A 25,409-nucleotide genomic window follows, 5' to 3' on the forward strand; every position below is an offset into this window, starting at 1 on the left:
TGAATTGAGGCTTTCAGCTGTACATGTTTCTTGTGTCATGTAATAGCCTATAATTGTTGTCTTTTCCCCCCTCTTTCCTTTTCCTCAGAAAAAGGCCAAGAAGAACAAGGTCGCCAAACTGCCGCTCCGGCCTCATAACGAGTAGTTTTAATTTTGTATTCTTTTATCCTAATTTTTTTCTCTTTTTATGCATTTTTTTCTTTTAAAATCATTGAATGTTGTCGTTTTAAAATGGTTTAATTCTGTTTTAGCATGTTCTAGCTTTCTGTTCTATTTTAAAATAAAATTTTAGACCTTCATGTACTCATGTTTGTGGATTTTATCTATTCTTGTAGTGAATTAAGATCTAAATGGTTATGGAAACCACTTTTAACCAAGATGAAATTCCATCTCTGATGTTAGAGTTAAGCTTTTGGATATTAAATGTGACAAGTGAGGGATTTTCAAGGAAATGTTGAGGTTTAACAGCTTGCCCTGTGCTAGAAATGTAATAACGTATTAGCCTGGGTAAACCCAGCCCCCAGTGACCTGCTCTCAGACCTGTTCTCAGTCACTAGGCTAGTGACTGAGAACTGAGAGAGCAGGTCACGTGGGGGCTGGGTTTACCTAGGCTAATAACGTATTGCCTTGTCAACAAAGTGGATAGCAGGTTTCCTCGGCGCAGCTCTTACGATGATAGACCACTGATATGGAATGGAAATTAACAGCCAAATGTGAACAAAATTGCCAGGCGTTTTGGAAGTCATCCGACAATCCTGATCAAGAGGAGCAATCTTTTGTGTGTGTGTAAAACTTCCCCAGTTGATTACATTGAGACTAAGAGTTTTTGTATTACAAGTTTTCCGAAATTGTATGTTTAAATATGCAAATAAGGCATGATCCACTTAAATATGTGCTAATTTGCATACGTTTCCAGAACATAAATCTGAACATTGGATAAAGCCAGGTTCAAAATTATTATAATTTTCTTGACATATTAGAGACGAAGTTTTTTACACCGGGGATTTTGGATATCTACTTATCACTCCATAAATCAGAAAATATTGTCAACAGTCAAAAACCCCATCTTTGCCATGTTTTTGGGAATAAAACGTGATAAATCAGGCTATGAATGATATATCAACAAACCCCTGTGTAAAAATCTTCAGAATATAGATGGGGATAAGACTGGAAAGTTTGGTTGAATATGAGTGCTACTGAAGTGGAGGTTTTTGACTCGGAGTATGAGGAAAAACTCATTTTGAGAAAATGGCCTTTAAAGATTTGTATTGTAAAATTCCATACATTTTCTTTAATTGGAAACTATTTAGAGACACAATAGGCTATCTAATCAAATACTTAGCAACAAAAATATCAACAAAACTAATCAAAATCCATAACTGCATGTACGGCCCATCATATCATGTCAATATCTAGAAACAAAATTCACACAAGTTAGTTCTTGTATGGTCCATCATATCTAACACACCAACATTCTCCCAAACTCTTTCTAAAGCTTCCAGTTAAAAAAACAACGCGCCTTTTTTTTTATAGAGACAATACGGTCGATGCCTCCTGCAGCAGCTGTCTTTCTTAAACAGGTGGCTCAAAGGAGTCAGCAAGTCACACGCTTCCTCCCACCCATTCACATTTCACAACCACTGTGTAGTGTCGAGAAACCCATTCACAACCACTCTGTAGTAGTGTAGAGAGAGGAGAGGAAACATGTCTGCACTCAGTAGGAAGGTCATAAACACGACTTCAGCTCCGTCTGCCATTGGACCATACAGGTAGGAAAACTAATGAATCACTAAATCATCATGATATCGGCTATTCTATTTATAACGACACGTGGCGTGGTTGGTGTGCAGATCGGTAGGTTTTGCTACAGTTAGTCGGGCGGCTGAATGAATGGTGGTGAAAGAAAGCAGTCGGTGTGAAGTCAATATTTAATCGGGGGCGGGTCAAAGTATAAAGTTAACCCACTCATCCTCGTAAAAAGCTCTGGTAAAAAAGCTGTCCGTGTCAAAGGTTTTCTCTGGCAGGCAGCGGTGCAGTCTCAAATCTCTGCCAGGGTAGATACAGGCGTGATGGCATCACTTCGTCGACAAATAATATACACACCAAAAGCCCCTGTCAGACAGGACATCTACAGGTAGGCGTTTAATTTATCTAAAATAAAACATGTCAACTTAATCAGATCTGATTAAGTTGACATGGTACCAGATAAGTATAAGCCTGCTGTCTAGAAAATATCTTTAATTTGTGTTTGCTTCTTTAACACCCATCACATTGAAGTTCAACTTATTTAGACGTAATTATAACTCCAATCAGTGGCATGTTTTCTTTACAATTAGGCTATTACCGTAATTAATTGTTTGCCATCAATCATTCATTCATTGTTTGGACTACTACAGAAACTGAGGGGTGTTTCTCCTCTAGCCAATGGACAGCCAGTAGGCGGGGCTACAGACAGACTGTAGTAAATCAGAGAGGTGGGGTTACAGACAGACTGTAGTAAAGCAGAGAGGTGGGGTTACAGACAGACTGTAGTAAATCAGAGAGGTGGGGTTACAGACAGACTGTAGTAAATCAGAGAGGTGGGGTTACAGACAGACTGTAGTAAATCAGAGAGGTGGGGTTACAGACAGACTGTAGTAAATCAGAGAGGTGGGGCTACAGACAGACTGTAGTAAATCAGAGAGGTGGGGTTACAGACAGACTGTAGTAAAGCAGAGAGGTGGGGTTACAGACAGACTGTAGTAAATCAGAGAGGTGGGGTTACAGACAGACTGTAGTAAAGCAGAGAGGTGGGGTTACAGACAGACTGTAGTAAAGCAGAGAGGTGGGGTTACAGACAGACTGTAGTAAAGCAGAGAGGTGGGGTTACAGACAGACTGTAGTAAAGCAGAGAGGCGGGGTTACAGACAGACTGTAGTAAAGCAGAGAGATGGGGTTACAGACAGACTGTAGTAAAGCAGAGAGGTGGGGTTACAGACAGACTGTAGTAAATCCGAGAGGTGGGGTTACAGACAGACTAGTAAATCAGAGAGGTGGGGTTACAGACAGACTGTAGTAAAGCAGAGAGGTGGGGTTACAGACAGACTGTAGTAAATCAGAGAGGTGGGGTTACAGACAGACTGTAGTAAAGCAGAGAGGTGGGGTTACAGACAGACTGTAGTAAAGCAGAGAGGTGGGGTTACAGACAGACTGTAGTAAAGCAGAGAGGTGGGGTTACAGACAGACTGTAGTAAAGCAGAGAGGTGGGGTTACAGACAGACTAGTAAATCAGAGAGGTGGGGTTACAGACAGACTAGTAAATCAGAGAGGTGGGGTTACAGACAGACTGTAGAAAATCAGAGAGGTGGGGTTACAGACAGACTGTAGTAAAGCAGAGAGGTGGGGTTACAGACAGACTGTAGTAAAGCAGAGAGGTGGGGTTACAGACACACTGTAGTAAAGCAGAGAGGTGGGGTTACAGACAGACTGTAGTAAAGCAGAGAGGTGGGGTTACAGACAGACTGTAGTAAAGCAGAGAGGTGGGGTTACAGACAGACTGTAGTAAAGCAGAGAGGTGGGGTTACAGACAGACTGTAGTAAAGCAGAGAGGTGGGGTTACAGACAGACTGTAGTAAAGCAGAGAGATGGGGTTACAGACAGACTGTAGTAAAGCAGAGAGGTGGGGTTACAGACAGACTGTAGTAAATCAGAGAGGTGGGGTTACAGACTGTAGTAAAGCAGAGAGGTGGGGTTACAGACAGACTAGTAAATCAGAGAGGTGGGGTTAGTAAAGCAGAGAGGTGGGGTTACAGACAGACTGTAGTAAATCAGAGAGGTGGGGTTACAGACAGACTGTAGTAAAGCAGAGAGGTGGGGTTACAGACAGACTGTAGTAAAGCAGAGAGGTGGGGTTACAGACAGACTGTAGTAAATCAGAGAGGTGGGGTTACAGACTGTAGTAAAGCAGAGAGGTGGGGTTACAGACAGACTGTAGTAAATCAGAGAGGTGGGGTTACAGACAGACTAGTAAATCAGAGAGGTGGGGTTACAGACAGACTAGTAAAGCAGAGAGGTGGGGTTACAGACAGACTAGTAAATCAGAGAGGTGGGGTTACAGACAGACTGTAGTAAAGCAGAGAGGTGGGGTTACAGACAGACTGTAGTAAAGCAGAGAGGTGGGGTTACAGACAGACTGTAGTAAAGCAGAGAGGTGGGGTTACAGACAGACTGTAGTAAATCAGAGAGGTGGGGTTACAGACAGACTAGTAAATCAGAGAGGTGGGGTTACAGACAGACTAGTAAAGCAGAGAGGTGGGGTTACAGACAGACTAGTAAATCAGAGAGGTGGGGTTACAGACAGACTGTAGTAAAGCAGAGAGGTGGGGTTACAGACAGACTGTAGTAAAGCAGAGAGGTGGGGTTACAGACAGACTGTAGTAAAGCAGAGGTGGGGTTACAGACAGACTGTAGTAAAGCAGAGAGGTGGGGTTACAGACAGACTGTAGTAAAGCAGAGAGGTGGGGTTACAGACAGACTGTAGTAAAGCAGAGAGGTGGGGTTACAGACAGACTGTAGTAAAGCAGAGAGGTGGGGTTACAGACAGACTGTAGTAAAGCAGAGAGGTTGGGTTACAGACAGACTGTAGTAAAGCAGAGAGGTGGGGTTACAGACAGACTGTAGTAAAGCAGAGAGGTGGGGTTACAGGCAGACTGTAGTAAAGCAGAGAGGTGGGGTTACAGACAGACTGTAGTAAAGCAGAGAGGTGGGGTTACAGACAGACTGTATTAAAGCAGAGAGGTGGGGTTACAGACAGACTGTAGTAAAGCAGAGAGGTGGGGTTACAGACAGACTGTAGTAAAGCAGAGAGGTGGGGTTACAGACAGACTGTAGTAAAGCAGAGAGGTGGGGTTACAGACAGACTGTACTAAAGCAGAGACGTGGGGTTACAGACAGACTGTAGTAAATCAGAGAGGTAGGGTTACAGACAGACTGTAGTAAAGCAGAGAGGTGGGGTTACAGACAGACTAGTAAATCAGAGAGGTGGGGTTACAGACAGACTGTAGTAAAGCAGAGAGGTGGGGTTACAGACAGACTGTAATAAAGCAGAGAGGTGGGGTTACAGACACACTGTAGTAAATCCGAGAGGGGGGTTACAGACACTGTAGTAAAGCAGAGAGGTGGGGTTACAGACTGTAGTAAAGCAGAGAGGTGGGGTTACAGACAGACTAGTAAAGCAGAGAGGTGGGGTTACAGACTGTAGTAAAGCAGGGAGGTGGGGTTACAGACAGACTGTAGTAAAGCAGAGAGGTGGGGTTACAGACAGACTGTAGTAAAGCAGAGAGGGGTTACAGACAGACTGTAGTAAAGCAGAGAGGTGGGGTTACAGACAGACTGTAGTAAAGCAGAGAGGTGGGGTTACAGACAGACTGTAGTAAAGCAGAGAGGTGGGGTTACAGACTGTAGTAAAGCAGGGAGGTGGGGTTACAGACAGACTGTAGTAAAGCAGAGAGGTGGGGTTACAGACAGACTGTAGTAAAGCAGAGAGGGGTTACAGACAGACTGTAGTAAAGCAGAGAGGTGGGGTTACAGACACACTGTAGTAAAGCAGAGAGTGACCTTGAGATGAGGAAGATTAGCAGGCTGTTTACAACTTACATCTGGAAAACACTTTTTCTCTCCACACTTTAGTGTTTCCCTCACATGGATTTAAATTAAGGTGTGTGTGTGTGTGTGTGTGTGTGTGTGTGTGTGTGTGTGTGTGTGTGTGTGTGTGTGTGTGTGTGTGTGTGTGTGTGTGTGTGTGTGTGTGTGTGTGTGTGTGTGACCCCCAGTCAGGCAGTGGTTGCAGACAGGACCATGTACATCTCTGGTCAGCTGGGGCTGGACGTGGCCTCTGGTCAGCTGGTGGACGGAGGAGTGCAAGCCCAGGCCAAGCAGGTGAGGCTCAGGGCCCTCAAGTTCATGCTTACAGTATGGACCAGTCACTGTCATATATATATATATATATATATATATATATATATATATATATATATATATATATATATATATATACGTGTGTGTGTGTGTGTGTGTGTGTGTGATCTAAAAATCTGAGCATTTCACTGAGACCAATAAATAGAATCTGAAACGTGTACTGAAAAGATGTGAATAAGCAATAATAAAACGTGTACTGAAAAGATGTGAATAAGCAATAATGAGTTGGGCGTCATGATGTCATCCCTCCCTCTGTCAGGCTCTCATCAACATGGGGGAGATCCTGAAGGCTGCTGGTTGTGACTATGGCAACGGTGAGACCTCACTATACCACAAACCACACCTTCTTTACCACACACCACACCTTCTTTACTTCAGCTGGTGGTCACACTGTTCATGTGTTTTGAATGTCCAACTCATAGCCCACTCTGACAGAGTACACCTTTCTGTTTCAGTGGTGAAGACCACTGTGCTGCTCGCAGATATTAACGACTTCAACAGCGTCAACGATGTCTATAAGACATGTAAGTCAATACCCTCCCCTATTTACAAAACAAACAAGGGTTTGAAAATAACCGATGTGCACTTGGTTTGGTTTCCTGATATGTACTTACTACCAGTAGCCACATGAGGGCAACTTTGCCCATAATTATAAAACCCCCTAACCATTACGTACTGTAAAACCTGCCAGATTCACTTTACATAGGCTTGATTACTGTGCTCCTGTCACATAATAAATAGCATGATGTCATACCACCTGCACAACATTTACTTTAGACATTTTGACATGAGTCACTGCTGCTGTGTGACTGTGTTGACATGAGTCACTGCTGCTGTGTGACTGTGTTGACACGAGTCACTGCTGCTGTGTGACTGTGTTGATACGAGTCACTGCTGCTGTGTGACTGTGTTGACACGAGTCACTGCTGCTGTGTGACTGTGTTGACATGAGTCACTGCTGCTGTGTGACTGTGTTGATACGAGTCACTGTTGCTGTGTGACTGTGTTGATACGAGTCACTGTTGCTGTGTGACTGTGTTGACACGAGTCACTGCTGCTGTGTGACTGTGTTGATACGAGTCACTGCTGCTGTGTGACTGTGTTGACACGAGTCACTGCTGCTGTGTGACTGTGTTGACACGAGTCACTGCTGCTGTGTGACTGTGTTGATACGAGTCACTGCTGTGACTGTGTTGACACGAGTCACTGCTGCTGTGTGACTGTGTTGACACGAGTCACTGCTGTGACTGTGTTGACACGAGTCACTGCTGCTGTGTGACTGTGTTGACATGAGTCACTGCTGTGACTGTGTTGACACGAGTCACTGCTGCTGTGTGACTGTGTTGACACAAGTCACTGCTGCTGTGTGACTGTGTTGACACGAGTCACTGCTGTGACTGTGTTGACATGAGTCACTGCTGCTGTGTGACTGTGTTGATACGAGTCACTGCTGCTGTATGACTGTGTTGATACGAGTCACTGCTGCTGTGTGACTGTGTTGACACGAGTCACTGCTGCTGCTGTGACTGTGTTGATACGATTCACTGCTGCTGCTGTGACTGTGTTGACACGAGTCATTGCTGCTGCTGTGACTGTGTTGATACGAGTCACTGCTGCTGTGTGACTGTGTTGACACGAGTCACTGCTGCTGTGTGACTGTGTTGACACGAGTCACTGCTGCTGTGTGACTGTGTTGACACGAGTCACTGCTGCTGCTGTGACTGTGTTGAAGGCTGACATGAGTCACTGCTGCTGCTGTGACTGTGTTGACACGAGTCACTGCTGCTGTGTGACTGTGTTGACATGAGTCACTGCTGCTGCTGTGACTGTGTTGACACGAGTCACTGCTGCTGCTGTGACTGTGTTGACATGAGTCACTGCTGCTGCTGTGACTGTGTTGACATGAGTCACTGCTGCTGCTGCAGTGCCTTGTAAGTGGACACCGGTGTGCAGGCGCACAGGTGGAACCCGAGCCCTCGTAGCGAGCCCCGCCATGCCAGCTCGTGACCCACTAACTCATACTCCAGAACCCCCGGCTGCTGCTGCTGCAGGCGGGACGGGACCTCTGCCTGACCCGGGTGAGGGGGACCAGAGGAGAAGCATCCAGCCTGAGGCGTGAGAGCTTTGATTACTCAAGACGGGTGGGGACACTCTCACTTTGCTGGGCGAGAAATTAACACCGACGTTTTCACTGTGGCTGGAAAGTGTTTCTACTATTAGCAGCCACTGTGGCAGCCAGCAAGACACCATTTGTAGGTTAATTTCTTATCCTAAAATGGACTTCTTTGGTAAAGTGTCTCATCAATTTTAGATGCACCGGTTTGTGAGTGCGTGATGGATTTTATTTGTACCTTTTATGTTCCTCCTGTCCTAATAGCTGCTATACTCCTCCTCATCCTATCAAGAAGATTACAGCTGAATTTCATAAACCATAAGAATAACCGCAATCTATTTTCCTCTATAGAATGGTACAGATACATCTAACTATCGAACTACCGTATATTGAATTGAGTAACTTGTGACTTATTATACAAACACTCAATTGTTGTAGGTCAGGTCAAGGATCAGCAACAGACATGTCAAGGAAAAGAATACAATGTGCTGGCTAATGTTAGCGTAGCCATAAGAATACACCTCGTCAGTCCAAGTGGAAGTGTTAATGTGTGTTTTTCTCTTAGTTTTCAGCAGCAACTTCCCTGCCAGAGCTGCCTACCAAGTCGCTGCTCTCCCCAGAGTAAGCGTTGAAAAGAACAACACACTTTTACACATACACACTGCATATTCCTCATAGATCAGTGGTTCTCAAATGGGGGTCCGGGGATCCCCAGAGGTCCATGGCACTTTGCCAGGGGGTCCGCGAAAGGTTTTCGGGGGGGGGGGGGGGGGGGGGGTTATTGTGTGCAAAAGCTTCAGTTCAACGAAGATATTTTAGCGCGTCCTTACATAGAGAATGAATTGCAGAAAGACGCTGGCAGCTCCAAAAACGCTTTTGGTCTGAATGTCCCCTAAGGCAGTGGTTCTCAAATGGGGGTCCGCGGACCCCCAGGGGTCCGTGGCACTTTGCCAGGGGGTCCGCGAAAAGTTTTCAAGTAATTTTTTTTTTTTTTTTTTTTTTTTTTTTTTTATAAAATGCTACATGTTACTTATTCCTTCTCAAACTACTTCCTACATGGTGCTAGTCTATCAAAATATCTTGTCTGTCATTGATTATGTTGCATAGTGGTTTTCTGTACTGTTGACAAATTGTGATATTGTAAGTCGCTTTGGATAAAACAAAAGTGTCTGCTAAATGACGTAATGTAAATGTAATGTAATAAAAAAAAAAATTTTTTTTTTTTGCTAAATCTTCATAGTTCAACGAAAATAGTTTATGCTTTAAATCTAAAATGGTTCATGGATTACATTCTAATAACAAACCTATCAAATTAAAAGTCAAGCACGTTAGCGTGGAAACAATTAAGCTTAGCCCAAAATCACAAATCAGAATGAGGGGGTCCCCGGTATATTTTCTATCTTGTAAGGGGTCCTTGGCAGAAAAACATTTGAGAACCTCTGCCCTAAGGGGTCCTCGGCTGAAAAACATTTGAGAACCACTGTTTAGATCCACATGGGCTGGCAAGGCTAACAAGGTAAACACTCAACCAGCCTCATCAATTAACAGTGAGCTAATGTTATCCACTTGCTTGTCTCTCTCCAGGGTGGACGGGTGGAGATCGAGGCAGTAGCTGTGCTGGGCCCTTTATCAGACTCCTGACTAGTCGGCCACATTACACACAAGTTGTAGTCGAACCATCAAGTGACCTTCTCGTTCCACCACAGGAGGAACCTTCCACTGTTTCCAGTTTACACATCAAAGACCAAACTAGGATGGTGTTCATTATGATCTCCCTTATAGGCAGGACTGGAAATCTTTCTCCACTAGCTGCTCCAACCAAAGCTGATTGGTTTCCATTGAGCTAGAGCGTAAAAACACCAGCATCTGGCTTGTGGCTCATTTAGTTTCCCACACTGGTTACAGGAGAACCTTGATGAAGTGGGATTGTACCAAGATGACCAGTCCAAACATTCCCTGGTCCACAGCGGTCAGATGCAACGCAATATGAACTTCCTGCTTTGGGAGCTCATTTATTTTTTTGTGCCAGAGAAAAGCCAACCCACTTGAAAGTAATAAATGCAGTAAAAACTCAGCTTGCAGAACGGTTATTCTCCCTAAAATGTCACGTCCACTAAATGCAATTAAACATTTATATATGCAACAAAATACTAGATGTCATTTGATGGTGTTTTTGACTTTCTCTCCATTTCCTGATGTTTGACACACCATATTACAGCTTTGATCAGTATTGATAAGTGAAATAATGACACGACAGAAAAGAAAGGCTCTCACATGTTTGCTCTTAAGGAAAAGAGGTCGGCGGCCATGTTTGGAAAGTAGTGCCGGCTACCTCTTTTCCTTCCAAAAAGACCAAATATGTGCATTTTGGACTAACATTTCATCGTGTGGTGAGTACCCGAAGCACATGTATTTTGGCGCAGTGAGATGTGTGTTTTGGCAGATTTTTAACAGCTGTACCATTAGCCTCCATTCTATGGTGATAATTACTAACTTCACGACTGTAGCTCACTGTAAACTGAGTGGACAGTGCCGGTAAGGCATGGTGTATCTTGGTTATGTGGGGAGGATGTGGCAAATGAGCTAAACTTCCAAAAAAGTGGTGTATCCCTTTAAAGATCTGTGTGAACACTCCGGAGTACACCGAGGCTGTTCTGATATCAATGTCACACTTTCTCAGGTCGGCTTCATAGAAGATTAGGTTGCCTCTCTTTAGCTCCTCAAAAGCCAATTTTCCCAGTGAGAGAATCATCTCCCCCCGTTAGAAAATGTTGTTCATTTTAAAGTAAAATGCTTCAATCTGGTGCACTTTGAGAGCAAAATTAAGAGGCTTTAGATCTATAAAGAACTACAGACATGTTAGATAAAATCCTTTTTACTGGGCTGTTACTTTAAAATGATACAAAAAAATGTCTCCCCATATAATTAAGCAATATAGCATGAGAGCCAGTGTGTTGTGCCAAATATATCCCCCTGATCAGCTGTTATCCCACGAGGCCGCAGGCCGAGTGGGATAACTGCTGAGCAGGGGGATATATTCCACAACACACGCAGCTCGAGTGCTATATTGCTTTTATAAAACGGTTTCCAAGTATGATAATATAATAATAATAATAATACTATAAGTCCGACTCCGACTGGCATGTCATTCTGATAGAGTCAGTTGAAACACTACTGTAAGGCGGGACCGCAAGAACATGCGGGTGATTTGATTGGATCGTTCTGGAGACTGAAGTTGACATTGGCCAATCCTGGCGCTTGCTGAGTAGCTGAGAGCTTTCTGGAAACCCCGACAGGCAGCTCGAGCGCAGCGTTGCATTCTCAGCGCTTGCTGAGAAGCTGAATGCTTTCTGCAAAGCCCGACACCAACTAACGTTACGGGGTTAAATGCGGGGTTAACAGCCTTTCTTTTGCAAAGAAGACATTAGCCCGCATCTATTCTTGTACAAAACATCATTTTCTGCGAAGTATTAGTAAAGTTATAAGCGAAGATCGATTCACAAGGATCTGACAGCTGTCTCCGCCATTTTTTTTCTTCTACGTTGTCATTTGAGGTAAGCCTTATTATTACTCTCTTAGTAAGAGAGTTGCCATGGCAACCAATAACCCATGGCCATGGGTTATTGAACTCGGTTACTGGAATTATACAATGGCTGTGAACCAATCAGATTGCTTGATTTGAGAGAGCCGTTTTATAATATAATTTATATTCTGCATGGCAGAATACTGCTCAATTAAATACAATGGCCCATCTACACAAACATCACTTACAGGGGAGTTACTTACCCATTCACTTCAATAGAACTGTCCCCAAAGTCTAGCCCCAATGCAAAATTTGAACGTTGTGGTGAGTTATGAGTATGACTGCTCCTTTTAAAGCCCTCATAAATAACATATATGACAGTTGATCAGAAATGCAATAATTTGCTTCCTCTGTGTGCTATAGAACATCAATGACAGATTAATAGATCGGGGGGGGGGGGGGGGGATACCGAGGTCATGACCTCGGTGTCCTCAATGGTCGCTACGGGCCTGAGTAGTATACAAGTAGCATGTAGGCCAAAAACAGCTGCGTGCGTGCATAGAACAATTACGGTAACGATGGGTGTCTCGTGTCACTACCACTTTCAGACAGACACGGTTCTGGTTCTGGCTCTGGTTCCGTTCTGGAGTCTCAGAACCTTGGTGCTTTCTGGCGAACCAGCCCGCGTTCACACCAGTTTAAGTGGAACCAAAGTGGGAGGACATTATTTGGTAGTCCTTTTTTTAAAGTTTATTAATTATTTGGTCTGGCGTTTGAGTGAACCCATGCCTTGGCCATCTCTTCCGCAAGTTCGGCATACAACTTGCTCTTTCTTGTACTGCTTTCTAGCGTTTCTTGAAATTCGGTAGATGCCCATATCACCACTAAGCATTTGGTTTCCTCAGCAGACTACTGCAAATTATTTTTCTCCATGTTGTCACTGCCTTCTTCTCCTTCCTGCTCATTTTCACAACCTAGAATGAGACACGCCCACTGATGATGTCACGGTTCCCAAGGAAAAACCAACTATTTTTTGGTTCCGTTGAGAACCAACTTTTCAGGTTCCGAACCAATTATTTTTTCAGTCTGAACGCGCCGGCCGGTTCAAATTTGGGTTCTGGAACCGGAACCGTCACAGAGCCTTGCCGGTGTGAAAGCCCTGAGATGAACAAATTGACCCAGAAGTTCAAGTGTGTAAAGAAAGCAGTCGTTTCATGTCTAAGATCAGATAAAAGCAGGAACTTTTATTACTTACACCTTTTCAAAATTGTATAAAGTAAACAAACAAATAAACAAAAAGATAATAAATTAGAGTTTTAAACATATGGTTACATTCCACTCTTCAGCATCAGTCATTGCATGCATATAGTGGAAATAATTGTGAGAAAAAAATGAAACAAAATCATACAAAAAAAAAGAAAAAAAAAGTGATTTCCCAGATCACTCTACTGAATATGGCAGATTCTTACCAATGTGACCTTTCACCTGGGCATGTTATTGTACAGAGGAAAGCTCGTGTTAAAAGCCTAAAAAGCCACCTTCCAGCTGACCGTACTTAACTGCGCAGTTAATACAATATCACTCCACTACACAGCAAACGGAATCATAAACATGCATAGTCTAAAACAAGCATAAACCAAGCCACATATATTTTGACAAAGGGCAAAAATATTAACAGCCAAATCAGCCGCCATATGTCGCAAAAAATAAAACGTTAATAAATAAGTGTGAAATGCTTGCTGCCAATGCTCTGCTCGTGCAATAGAAAGAGTGAAAAGCATAGGAGCGAATAACACAAGTTAATGATTTCTGTGAAAAGCATTGGTCGACCTGGTCCCGTTAAGTTTGTGCATCAAAACAACCCGAAAAAGTGACGAAAAACAAGACATGTTGACTTAGCATCAGAGATATTGTCTATTCAAATTTGGATTCAGGTGACTGTCGATTCAATTTGGCCACATACTATTGATCAGATAAACTGACACATTAAAAGTGTGCCGCTACTGTCAACATCACATACCGGTATGAAATTTGTATGGGCCAAGGCTGAATATTAACATTCATATTATTGATGTAATAGAAACTTACAGGCAAATCTGACACTTTACTGCAGGTAATGTATACATGCATGTCTGAATTAATGTCATAATTCAATGTCCTACATCAACAGCCAAATTAAATTCCAGGCATGATGAGGTAGCCTGGGTAAACCAGCCTCCACGTGACCTCCATGTAGAATGTACTATCAGTCACGTAGAAACTTACGCTACAGTCTGTGACGTCACGTTGAAGGCTGGGTTCACCCAGGCCTAATGATGGGCAGTTTGTACTTTCCTTCATAAAGACACCAAACATGTTATTAGCTTGTTATAAGCGATTCCAATGACACGCACACAATCATGAACCGTTATCGCTGCATACCTTCAGTAAAGTGATCTAAGATTATAAGGGTAACCCAATTTTGCGTGCAGAGGACAAAGCATGCACTTCGTTGTTTTGACCACCAGAGGGCGGCTTGCATTGTACATGGGCCTGGTGGTCAAAACAAGGAAGTGCATGCCTCTGCCCCTGCTCTGCACACACAATAGACCCTTCTCACGGGGGCCATTTTGTGTCGAGAAGCCAGGGTAAACACAGGTGCAAGCAAAACACTAATGAGGGTTTCCAACTTCCATGATTGGAATTTGGAAACCCTCATTAGTGTTTTGCTTGCACCTGTGTTTCCCCTGGCTTCTCGACACAAAATGGCCCCCGTGAGAAGGGCCTATTGGGTTACTTACAATAAGACTAATATTAGGCTTTTAAACCCCACTTACATAAAAAGGAGAACAGATTTCACACCACACATTCAATTATTGACTTGGACAGAATCATGAAAAACATTTCTTCAGCATCAAAAACTTCTCTCTGGCACCTCACCTCATTTCCTTCATTAATAATAACATCTCGCCTCAACATCGGGACACAACTATAGCCTTTTATAGTCTAGTAGAAAACAACAGCTTTGGGGAGAGAGATGGTTTTCCTTATCACACTAGGTTGCTGAAATATACATATTTAACGCAAGTAATATATCAGGCAATATCTGGAGGCGGTTATCTCAATCTGATGTCGGAACTCGGAAGTGTGTCTCCTAAAGCGGACTACAGCCATCCAATAGTTTACAGTACAAGTCGTGCCCTGAAGCCTAGAGTTGAATACAACTGGCCCTGAAATGTTATTGGCTTCTCCCTGCTTTACACAGAAGATGCCTCTGGGGTTGGTTTTGGAAAGCCGGTCCAAAAACTCTCTTCCGGACCTCGATGGGGGAACTCCTAATTTAATTTGAAGAATATAATCCAAATATTAGAACAGATCCTTCAGAAACCAGAAGGGGAGTCTGAGAGCGCAGACCTCTGCCAAGGCCAACTGCTTTTTGCGAGTCGGATCCGGATCATTCTGGAATTTCATGGGTTCCTCCTTGGGTCCATGCTACACCATTCCACAAAGTTTCATGAAAATGGGTCCGGTACTTTTTCCATATTCCTGCTGACAAACAAACGGCACCGGCGAATACATAACCTCCTAGGCGGAGGTAATTAATTAAATGGCGCAAGTGTTCCGTTTCCCGAGCGCAGAAGGAATTTTGTAATGTGAAACCTGACCAGCAGGGGGAGAGGGGACAATGGTACTCGGACACAGAACGAAAGCAATCGTTTCCGGTGAGAAAGCACCCTAAGACGGACGTCCTACAGGGACTTTGGAATGCTTTTGTATCGTATGAAAATCGAGGACTTTTTTGGGGGGGCAAAGGAATGCATTTCTGTGCCGGTTCTGTTGGTTTACAATTGAAGGAGAGCAGTGCATCAATTCGCCAAAGATTTTGATATTCAATTCAAGGGGAACATTGGGTGAGTCTGTGCTCAGAGAGGTGACAGAGAAGTGGGTCAGGCATGTGATGATGAGGCACTAAGATGCATGGAAGTCTGCCAATATAGCTGCTGGTGCAGTGGGTGAATTAAGTAGCTCAGAACATACGGGGGAAAAAAAACATTTAAAGAAATGAAATCTAGAATAACAGACTCAAATTCAAAGTTGTATGGTCCACAGACGATTGAAGACATGCATGATCCGTTCTTCACTATCCTAATGAGTGTATTTCATTACTATAACTACGTAATGACTGTATTTCATTCTACTTTGACAAACAATGCGGCTTTCGCAATACACTTCAACTTATTCCCAAGTGAGTAAATGGACTTCGCCATCCAACTACTCGGGTACTTACATTGCTTTGCTTTTGAAAACCAGGTTTCAAATTTAAGGCATTCTTAACTTAATCATCATCGTCTTGATTGTCTTTGGTCAATGACAAACCGCCACAGCTTTTTGTTGTGGACGTTTCCAAACTTGGTTAGATACTATATGTACAATATAAGTCAAAGGCCCCAGGGAAAAAAAAAGGACCAGCGGGTTATTCCCCGCTGCAGTTTACCCCTCCTAAAATCTAGGGGGCACTGTTGGCCTGGGTGGATGTGTGTCGGGGGTGGATGTCCTTCCTTACGCGTCGACAGTGGAAAGCTGCATGGGATGAAAGGAGGAAGTGCATTTCATGACTTTCAGATGAATGATGGCCATGGCTTGGTTCTCTCGTTGTCCTGAGGGTCGTTCATGGGAAAGTAACTTCACAGTAACTGTAGACCAGTAAGAAGAAGGGACTGGGAGGAGGCTCGTCCAGAGGAGAATCAGAACGGAGGAGAAAGAGTTTGAGACAAAGTGGCATTGGCTCACGAGTGTGGATTTCTATTGCAGGAGCCAAAATGGACGTCACACTGGAAAAGGACTATCCCACTTCCACTGACCACCATGAAGGCCAACTGCCCTCTCCTCTTGCATTATAAGAACTTAGTTAGCAGTCAGTCGGTACCGGGTCAGGAAAGCACTGGGCTTCCAAACGGAGCACTAGGGTCATCTTAGTTTATCTGAGTCATTGGGACACTAAACAGGTGGTTCTGGGGAAAGCCAGGCTCGGGGAGAAGGCAACGAGGAGCAGCACTCAGAAGTTCTGCTGCCGTCGCTTCTTGGCATCCATGGCGTCCAGGATGGGCTGCCTCTTGGCGGTGTAGCGCTGCCTCAGCTCCTCAATCTCCCGCTCCATCATGGGGTCCAGGGCGCTAAGGCGCAACTGGAGCTCCTCGAAGTCCAGGTTCTTCAACTACAAACACAAACAAAGGCACACGACGGTAGAGAGTTACGACGCGGATCGATTTATATCAAATGTATCGAGCAAATGCTCAAATGTCTCAGCGCAATTTGTTAACTCTCGTTGAGGCTAATCCTGTGTGTACATCATCGCAGACGCACCCACAGACTTTGCAATGACTGTTTATTGAGGAGCAGCCAACATTGTTTGAGGGCTGGGATGCAGATCTATCCTAAGCTGTCGGTTCTCTGAAGGTTTTGGGAGTTAGGGTCAACAACCAGGGTTAAGGTCTTTGCACACACAGTCCGAATTGTTTGCTGCGTTTTTTTAATCCTTCATCCGGGAAAAAAACGTCACGCACAGATACCTTGCACACTGAGTCCGATGCGTTAATTATCCAATATTCGTTGCGAAGATTCGCAACGAAAAGAAAACTACCGCGATCCTATTGATCCACAACTGGCAGTGTGTCTGTGTGTCTCTCTCTCTCCCCCCCCCTTCCCCATACACACACACACACACACACACACACACACATACACCGCGTCCCGCATTCCAAGCTGGTCTGCAATCACCCGGCACATTCTGTTTTTTTATTCCGAATCTCTGTATTCCTGCTTTGTCATAAAATGCTTTGTGCTGGGAGACGTGAATTAACTTCTCAGACGCCATTTTTCATTGTGAATAGCAACACTACGGCGGCTCTGGGTGGTCAAACACCTGTCAAAACGATTTCATAGATGCGGAAAAACGCAGAAAATCGAACCTCGTCCGAAAACTTAAATGACGGACGTAATTGTTGGACTCGGTGTGTCAATGATGATTGACACAAATTAGGTTGTTTTTTTTTTTTGCGTCAATTTCGGACGAAAAAACGGACTCTGTGTGCAAAGTCTTTTAGGGTTAACGGGTTAGGGTAACCCCAACATCAAAAACCTACTTGCTTCAAATAAACAGGGCGAAATATTGCTCTTACAGGTCTTGAGTAGTGATCTCCACAAGTAAGATAAAAAAAAAAGCACAGTGGAGTTGAGACATAGAAGGACATGTCTGAATGAGCTGAAGATTACAGCAAATAAAGAATAAACCTTTGGAAATCCCAATCAACTCTGTTGACATGGCAAAGACATGAATCTTGACTAAACGCAATAAAAAAAAAGAGCATTTTGGCACAGCAACTGTCATATAAAGGGGCCAAATTGAGGACCAAGATCAGATTTCGAGATTTTATGCAGGAGAATTGGGTACCTTTTTCGCAGTGGGAATGCTGGTCTCTATTGATTTAGGTAAAAGTACATAGATTTTTTCCATAAAATAAAATAAGCCCCATTAATTACTGCAAGAGATCTTGTAGCACTGCATCCGCTCACGAGTGAACCAGCGTCACAGAGACGCTACTCACAAAGTCAAAGTCTCCATCCTGAGGCACCTTCCAGTTGTCGGGGAAGACGTTCTTGGCCTGGATGTGGTAGCCGGGCTGGTCCTGAGGCTGGTTGTGGTTGTAGTTCTCCTGTTGCTGGGCCGCCTTGTTGGAGTCCTGCTTGTCAAAGTAATCCATGAAGGACGGGCGTAACGGCTGCTGGGGGGTGGCGTGCCCTGCAGAGGAGAAGAAAGTCATTCAAATATATGGACTAAAAATGCACTAGTGGGTTATCAATTTATTTATTAAAGGAATCTTCTTCTTTTTTATCACAATTCCTTTTGAGATCATCCACTTGTCTAATCAATTAATTGAAGCTAATGATTGTGCTGGGATTAAATATTCTGGAGCAAGTGTTAGGGATGTAAATTTTAAGACCAATTAACAGAGTAATCATTATTAAAAAAAACAGCTGTTGACATACAAAATAGATTTTTTTTTACACCGGTCTCAACAAGTTAATCAACCAACCAAACTTCCTGCATTAGCTGTCATTGTGCTTCTGACGTGCTGCATTTCAAAATAATATGGTTGTCTTTTTGCGTGCAATTCTCCTAAATTGGACTATTTGCCTGCTTGCTTGGCTTTTTTCTACCTCTGTATACAGTAAGCGGTGAAAGTTAAATTTCACCCTTGTGTTAAATCATTTCAGAAAAAAAAGAAAAAAGAAAAGAAAAGCACATTGTTGATTAATCGATTAATTTTATGTTTGATCGATCAAATTCTTAGCGGCGATTAATCGGTTGTCGACCAATCATCATCATCCCTAGCGAGTGTGAATGTGATTATTACACTTCGGTTTTGCCCCCCCTCCCCTTCCCAATTGTGAGATGGTGTGTGTGTGCTCACTCCTCATGGATCCCTGCTGGTCTTCCTCCTCCTCTTCCTCATCACTGTTGATGACCATGGTGCCCAGGTCCGACTCCAGCATGGTGTTGCCGTGCTCGATCATGGTCTGTGCGCCGTCGCTCATGGTGCTGGAGCTGCTGGTGGCCCGCATCGTCCCGGCTCCCTCCGAGCCCGACTTCACCATGGTGTGAGAGTCCACCTCCGTCTCCTCCTCCTGGCGGGACACAAGTCACATCTGCTGGGCGCTTTCATCAAAACACTGCTTTACAACACTAGCAATTCTTGTGTATGGGCAAGATAGCTGGGATAAGAAGGTAACAAGATCAATGTTCATAACGGATGTTATTATAAGAATTGTTAGGAAAAACAATAAGAATGTCTGAGAGTCTCACCTGACTTCAGAAGAATAGTACAAGGACTGAATATGTGTCTGCATGTATAGTCTTTTTTTTCCAATACTGTATTAAAATGTCCCAGGTCTTAGAACTTGTGCAAATAAAAAAACTTTGTTCTATGGGTTACCGTTTGTTCAAATGGTAGCCAGATATACATGCACCCAAGCTTGATGTTTTAAGACAGCCAATTGAAAGAATGACTGGATATGTATACGTTCATTACTAGCCCAAGCCCAAAACCAGTATTGAAATCCCCTGACTCTTTCAGGTTTCCATGACTACAGGAACCTTGCTGGTAACGTCCTGGTGTACGTACAGAGTTGACTCTTTCAGGTTTCCATGACCACAGGAACCTTGTTCGTAACATCCTGGTGTACGTACAGAGTTGACTCTTTCAGGTTTCCATGACTACAGGAACCTTGTTGGTAACGTCCTGGTGTACGTACTAGGGATGTTCATTTTGAAAATTTTCCAAAATCGATAATCGGTGAGAATTAACGATCAATTATCGATTATCGATTTTATTAATACTTAGAAAATTTTCAATATTTTCAATTTTTTTTTTTTTTTTTTTAACAAAATGAATGCCTATGGCAGAAAATACGAAAGACAACGTGTTCTCCTCAATGAACTCTTTATTTCAATGTGTCTCCTCTCCAACACTGCTGTCCCCGGCGCATGCCGGTGTGAATTTCTCATGTTTAAAACAGTTTTGTTGGCACAAAGGCCCGTGCCCAGCCAGAAAACTAGAGACTATATGAAGCTCCACCTCACGTTAGTCGGCTGTGCAATGGAGTGGGGCGAGGAGGAACGATTTCCACCCAAACCTAGTCCAAAAAATTTTTTTTTTTTTTTTTTTTTAATAATTAAAAAATCGATCCAAATGCCACAGGATCGATTCCAATCCTTAACGATCGATTATCGATTTTCGATAATTGATGAACATCCCTAGTACGTACAGAGTTGACTCTTTCAGGTTTCCATGACTACAGGAACCTTGTTTGTAACATCCTGGTGTACGTACAGAGTTGACTCTTTCAGGTTTCCATGACTACAGGAACCTTGTTGGTAACGTCCTGGTGTACGTACAGAGTTGACTCTTTCAGGTTTCCATGACTACAGGAACCTTGTTGGTAACGTCCTGGTGTACGTACAGAGTTGACTCTTTCAGGTTTCCATGACTACAGGAACCTTGTTGGTAACGTCCTGGTGTACGTACAGAGTTGACTCTTTCAGGTTTCCATGACTACAGGAACCTTGTTCGTAACATCCTGGTGTACGTACAGAGTTGACTCTTTCAGGTTTCCATGACTACAGGAACCTTGTTGGTAACGTCCTGGTGTACGTACAGAGTTGTCGTCCTCCTCCTCCAGCTCTCTCTGCTGCTCCTGCTGCCTCTTCGCTTTCATCTCCATGGCCTCAGTGATCAGGTCCCTCAGGATGCTGACCGGCTTGGCCTGGCTGATGAACGGGTGCTGGACATTCACAACAGCAAAAAGAGATTGTTGTTTGCACCAAGTTTGACCAGTCACACACCAGAATTGTGGGTACAATTATTATCACTTTTTTGTTTTGCTTGCTATAATACTGACAGTCATTATTCACAATTATTAGTCTTAATGGTTTGAGGACAAAAGTTATTTTATATCTTTTTTTAAATAAGCATAATTGCCATTCTAAGTGAACTTAAGTCAAGTGTTTGTGTATGGCCAAATTCTATGATTATTCATTGCAGAAATTGAAGATTAATGTGTAGCTCTAGTCTATATAAAGAGTTAATTTCCAAAAAGCTACTTTATTCGTGCGTGCAAGTGTGTGTTTCTTTCCCCAACCTGTAGCAGCTGTGTGGTGGTTGCTCTATGCTCTAACCTGTAGCAGCTGTGTGGTGGTTGCTCTATGCTCTAACCTGTAGCAGCTGTGTGGTGGTTGCTCTATGCTCTAACCTGTAGTAGCTGTGTGGCGGTTTCTCTATACTCTAACCTGTAGCAGCTGTGTGGTGGTTGCTCTATGCTCTAACCTGTAGCAGCTGTGTGGTGGTTGCTCTATGCTCTAACCTGTAGCAGCTGTGTGGTGGTTGCTCTATGCTCTAACCTGTAGTAGCTGTGTGGCGGTTTCTCTATACTCTAACCTGTAGCAGCTGTGTGGCGGTTGCTCTATACTCTAACCTGTAGCAGCTGTGTGGCAGTTGCTCTATGTTCTAACCTGTAGCAGCTGTGTGGCAGTTGCTCTATGCTCTAACCTGTAGCAGCTGTGTGGCAGTTTCTCTATGCTCTAACCTGTAGCAGCTGTGTGGTGGTTGCTCTATGCTCTAACCTGTAGCAGCTGTGTGGTGGTTGCTCTATGCTCTAACCTGTAGCAGCTGTGCGGTGGTTGCTCTATGCTCTAACCTGTAGTAGCTGTGTGGCGGTTTCTCTATACTCTAACCTGTAGCAGCTGTGTGGCGGTTGCTCTATACTCTAACCTGTAGCAGCTGTGTGGCAGTTGCTCTATGTTCTAACCTGTAGCAGCTGTGTGGCAGTTGCTCTATGCTCTAACCTGTAGCAGCTGTGTGGCAGTTTCTCTATGCTCTAACCTGTAGCAGCTGTGTGGCGGTTGCTCTATGCTCTAACCTGTAGCAGCTGTGTGGCGGTTGCTCTCTGCTCTGGGTTCTTGACCAGACACTTCTTCACAAAGTCTGTGAATTCATCTGTCCAAAGCTCGGGCTTTCTGAATGTTGGAGGGGGGTTAGTGGGGATCATGAAGATCGCCTGGTGGAACAGAGAAAGGCAGAGGGGTCAGATGGAGTGAGAAGGAGAAAACAAGTCCAGCCTCCCTCACCCTCCCCTGGAGTACAGCAAGTGGGTCCTGTTGGTCATCTTCAAACACTCGCCACCCACTTCTTCAACTAGACGCGCCCAATTTCAGACTCACTCTCATGGGATGGATGTCAGCGTAGGGGGGCTTGCCCTCGGCCATCTCTATGGATGTGATGCCCAGGGACCAGATGTCAGCCACACAGTTATAGCCAATCTCCTGGATCACCTCCGGGGCCATCCAGAACGGAGTCCCAATCACAGTGTTTCTCTTTGCCATAGTGTCCTTGACAGAGGAAACATTACAGTTATTCACATTCTAGACACAATGTTTTGAAATGAATTCACAAAATCAATAAGACAATACATTTCAAATTTGGTACTAAACTGGATGATGAAATACAACAACATGCATCTGCTTTGTCACGACAAATCCTTATTTTCTCATTATTGTGAACAGTAACACTGTGAGAGCTGGAGTATAATGTTACCGTTAGTTGTCCAGCAACTCCAAAGTCGGCCAGTTTAGCGTGTCCCTCTGTGTTGAGCAGGATGTTCCCGGCCTTGATGTCCCGATGGATCTTCCTCATGAAGTGGAGGTACTCCAGACCCTTCAGTGTCGACTTGAGGATGGTGGCAATCTCATCTTCTGTCAGCTGAGGTGAGATGGAAAGAGAAATCACACATTAGTTGAGATCCGAGAATGAATAGAAAGAACTATTTATGTGGACATTATAGAATGGGTATATTCGGCCAATTATCTCCAAAGACATCCATATTAATTATTCCCCTAACACATAACTAGTTGTTTTTAAGAGATATATATGTGTTGATATGTCAATTCTTATAACTAGGGAACTAATTTACTAAGAAATACGTCCTGTATCCTTTTCACCTTTTATCTTTATGCATGAACTTCATGAATGCTAACTTTAAAGAAAACCTTTAGCTGGTTTGATAATAATTGTAAAAAAAAACAGCCTTGAGGGCATTCTTTGATTTAATCATGAGTGATTCAGTGATGCCAATGGTCATGGGGCTGTATCTCCACCACAAAACAGCAAACCTCAATGTCTTGGTCAATAAATGTCAGAAAAGTAGTGAGAAACTTTCCAAACAAAACTGCATTGCTAAATGTTTGGTAAGAATATCAATCTTGGATATAAAAATAGGTAACTGTATCTGCTCTCAGTGCATCAAAGACAATAGGAACTGTCCAGTGACGAACCAGTCGTGTTTCAGTATGGCCACATACAGAATTGAAACTATTCGACCAGTCGGTGGGAAGCACCGACCGTTTTGTTCCGCAATCTGATGATGTCGGAGACGGAGCCGGCCCCGCAGTACTCCATGACAATCCACAAGTCTGTGTTCTTGAAGTAGCTGCCATAGTACTTCACCACATAAGGACTAGGGAGGAAATGACACACAAACAAAATGCTTTGGGTATATTCACAAGACAAGACAAAGTTCCACTTTGGAACAAAAATAGCAGAAGTGAGAATATTACAGAAAAGGTCAAGTCATCCCAGGGCAGTAGCTACGTTAATACCGCTGTTGTGAATGAAAAGCCAAATTTAAAACTATCTGATGTAGAGTAGACAAGCAAATATAACACTATTGGGCCCACTGAACGTTTTCATTTATGTAGTGATTATAGCAAGTTGGTAGCTACAACCTTCTGGGACTTGGTGAAACTGAAAAACAATGCAGAAAAAGCGAAATATTATTTCCTGTGCCAATCTTTCCACTTAAGTTGTTTTCTAGGAGTAGGGGCAGCCAGCTCCCTCTATATTTGATGCTTATAACAGAAAGACGTTCTGAACCATCAGGCCTTGGTAGTATTACTTGATAAGGCTTTTTCTAGCAGCAGGGACAGCATTCAAGGCGTGTAGGATACGGGGGCTTCCTAACAGAAAGTTGTGTTTGCTTTCCAACCTGTCACATTGCTGCATGATGGAGATCTCCTTGATGATCTCCTGCAGGTCAGACTCCACAGGAACCTGCTTGATGGCCACCACCTGGCCCGACTCCTTGTGTATGGCCTTGAACACGCTGCCATAGGAACTACACACACACACAATTTAAGAATAATATATCAACAAACAATTTTCTAACTTAATGTCTTCTCAACATAAATATCAGATTTACAAAGTTTACATCAAACAAGAATAGGATGCATCTAGTGTTGACTATTGTGTCTGTTTTCTCTCATGGACACTGTCAGGCTGTTTCCACTCAATACCAGAAAAATGATGCAATCAGTTGTGGAAATGTAGGTTAATCGATTTGACAGTGGGGGTCTGCAGCAAAGCATTATGGTTGGACACTGAGGACAACGCAGTGAATATGGACATAAACAAGATATCCCTTCTTACCCTTCACCTAGCTTCTCCAGGACATCAAACACTTCCTCTGGTTGTTTGGTCAGACTGTCTTCACTCAGCTTTTTCAGCTTGCTGTGAGAAAGAAAGCATTCTAATATAATACCAATATAAAAGTGGAAGTGAGAATGGTTTGTCTTTAGCCTCTCAACGCCTAGGTTTGTCAAACAAAATGAGGTGTGGAATTTCATCCATTCTGTTTAGCGTTAGCTGTAACGCCCCATGAACTAGCTAGCTAAGTTGAAAGTGATATGAAAAAGTAAGTTATACCAGACCAAGATACAAGCCAATACAGTATTTGAAAACGAAACACACTGTTCGTGAATTCGGTAAAGAATGACAGATTAACAACGAGGTTAAATGACTAGAGACGTTGACATAAACTAGCGTTGACGTTAACAAAGCTAACTAGCTACCGTTTGCTAACGTTAGCCAAGCGAGACAGGACAGCTGTCCGTCTACGTTAGCCGTCTAGCTAACCTAGTTATTAGCTTGCAAGCTGGCTTGAAACCAATCGGACGAGTACACACCTTTTGGGCGCAGAGGGCTCCATGATCTGTAACTTCAAAAAGTAAACAAACAGTAAACGAATGGTAAAATGAGACAAGTTATTTTAGTCACGATGTGAACATCCTCCACAGTCCAGCCACACAGTCGTTGTTGTCAAAAAACTAGTGGGCCAGCTGTGTCTCGATGGTCTGTTGGGTTAGTTTTCACCATAGCACCCTCTGTCGAAGTGGAGTGCACATCGAAAAATCACGAGTTCTGTTAAATAGAATTTCAAAAATCAACTATT

The 25,409-nt window shown here is 43.5% G+C and overlaps 3 protein-coding genes across 4 annotated transcripts in view; 2 read left to right on the forward strand and 1 right to left on the reverse strand.

Annotated features, from left to right (window-relative positions):
• Positions 1-223, forward strand: part of LOC310785467 (kinesin-like protein KIF11) — a 29,317-nt gene extending 29,094 nt beyond the window's left edge. The window contains exon 27 of the mRNA XM_083646551.1: positions 89-223. Within this exon, the coding sequence (XP_083502677.1) occupies positions 89-145 (57 nt within the window). The 3' untranslated portion in view covers positions 146-223. The remainder of the gene's footprint in view (positions 1-88) is intronic.
• Positions 224-1,689: 1,466 nt separating this feature from the next.
• On the forward strand, positions 1,690-9,809 carry LOC310785539 (2-iminobutanoate/2-iminopropanoate deaminase-like; the record flags this gene model as incomplete). Of its 2 annotated transcripts, none has more annotated exons than XM_083646654.1 (6): positions 1,690-1,769; positions 5,811-5,916; positions 6,215-6,269; positions 6,411-6,479; positions 8,634-8,689; positions 9,653-9,809. In XM_083646654.1, the coding sequence occupies 6 exons, from the start codon at positions 1,705-1,707 to the stop codon at positions 9,707-9,709; spliced, it is 408 nt and encodes a 135-aa protein (XP_083502780.1). In that variant the 3' UTR covers positions 9,710-9,809. The 2 variants fall into 2 exon arrangements, with proteins under 2 accessions (XP_083502780.1, XP_083502781.1); XM_083646655.1 differs by lacking the exon at positions 1,690-1,769 and adding an exon at positions 2,070-2,134.
• A 3,012-nt stretch (positions 9,810-12,821) lies between these two features.
• Positions 12,822-25,257, reverse strand: stk3 (serine/threonine kinase 3). Its single transcript, XM_083646895.1, has 11 exons — positions 25,144-25,257; positions 24,608-24,688; positions 24,168-24,296; positions 23,525-23,639; positions 22,721-22,885; positions 22,348-22,515; positions 22,047-22,184; positions 20,787-20,912; positions 19,043-19,256; positions 18,176-18,369; positions 12,822-16,785 (listed from the first exon to the last, which is right to left on the reverse strand). Exons 1-11 carry the CDS (start codon positions 25,164-25,166, stop codon positions 16,627-16,629), a joined length of 1,512 nt encoding a protein of 503 aa, XP_083503021.1. The 5' UTR covers positions 25,167-25,257; the 3' UTR covers positions 12,822-16,626.
• Positions 25,258-25,409: the final 152 nt, after the last annotated feature.

The sequence above is a fragment of the Poromitra crassiceps genome, assembly GCF_964638095.1.
Source record: "Poromitra crassiceps genome assembly, chromosome: 11".
Classification (NCBI taxonomy): domain Eukaryota; kingdom Metazoa; phylum Chordata; class Actinopteri; order Beryciformes; family Melamphaidae; genus Poromitra; species Poromitra crassiceps.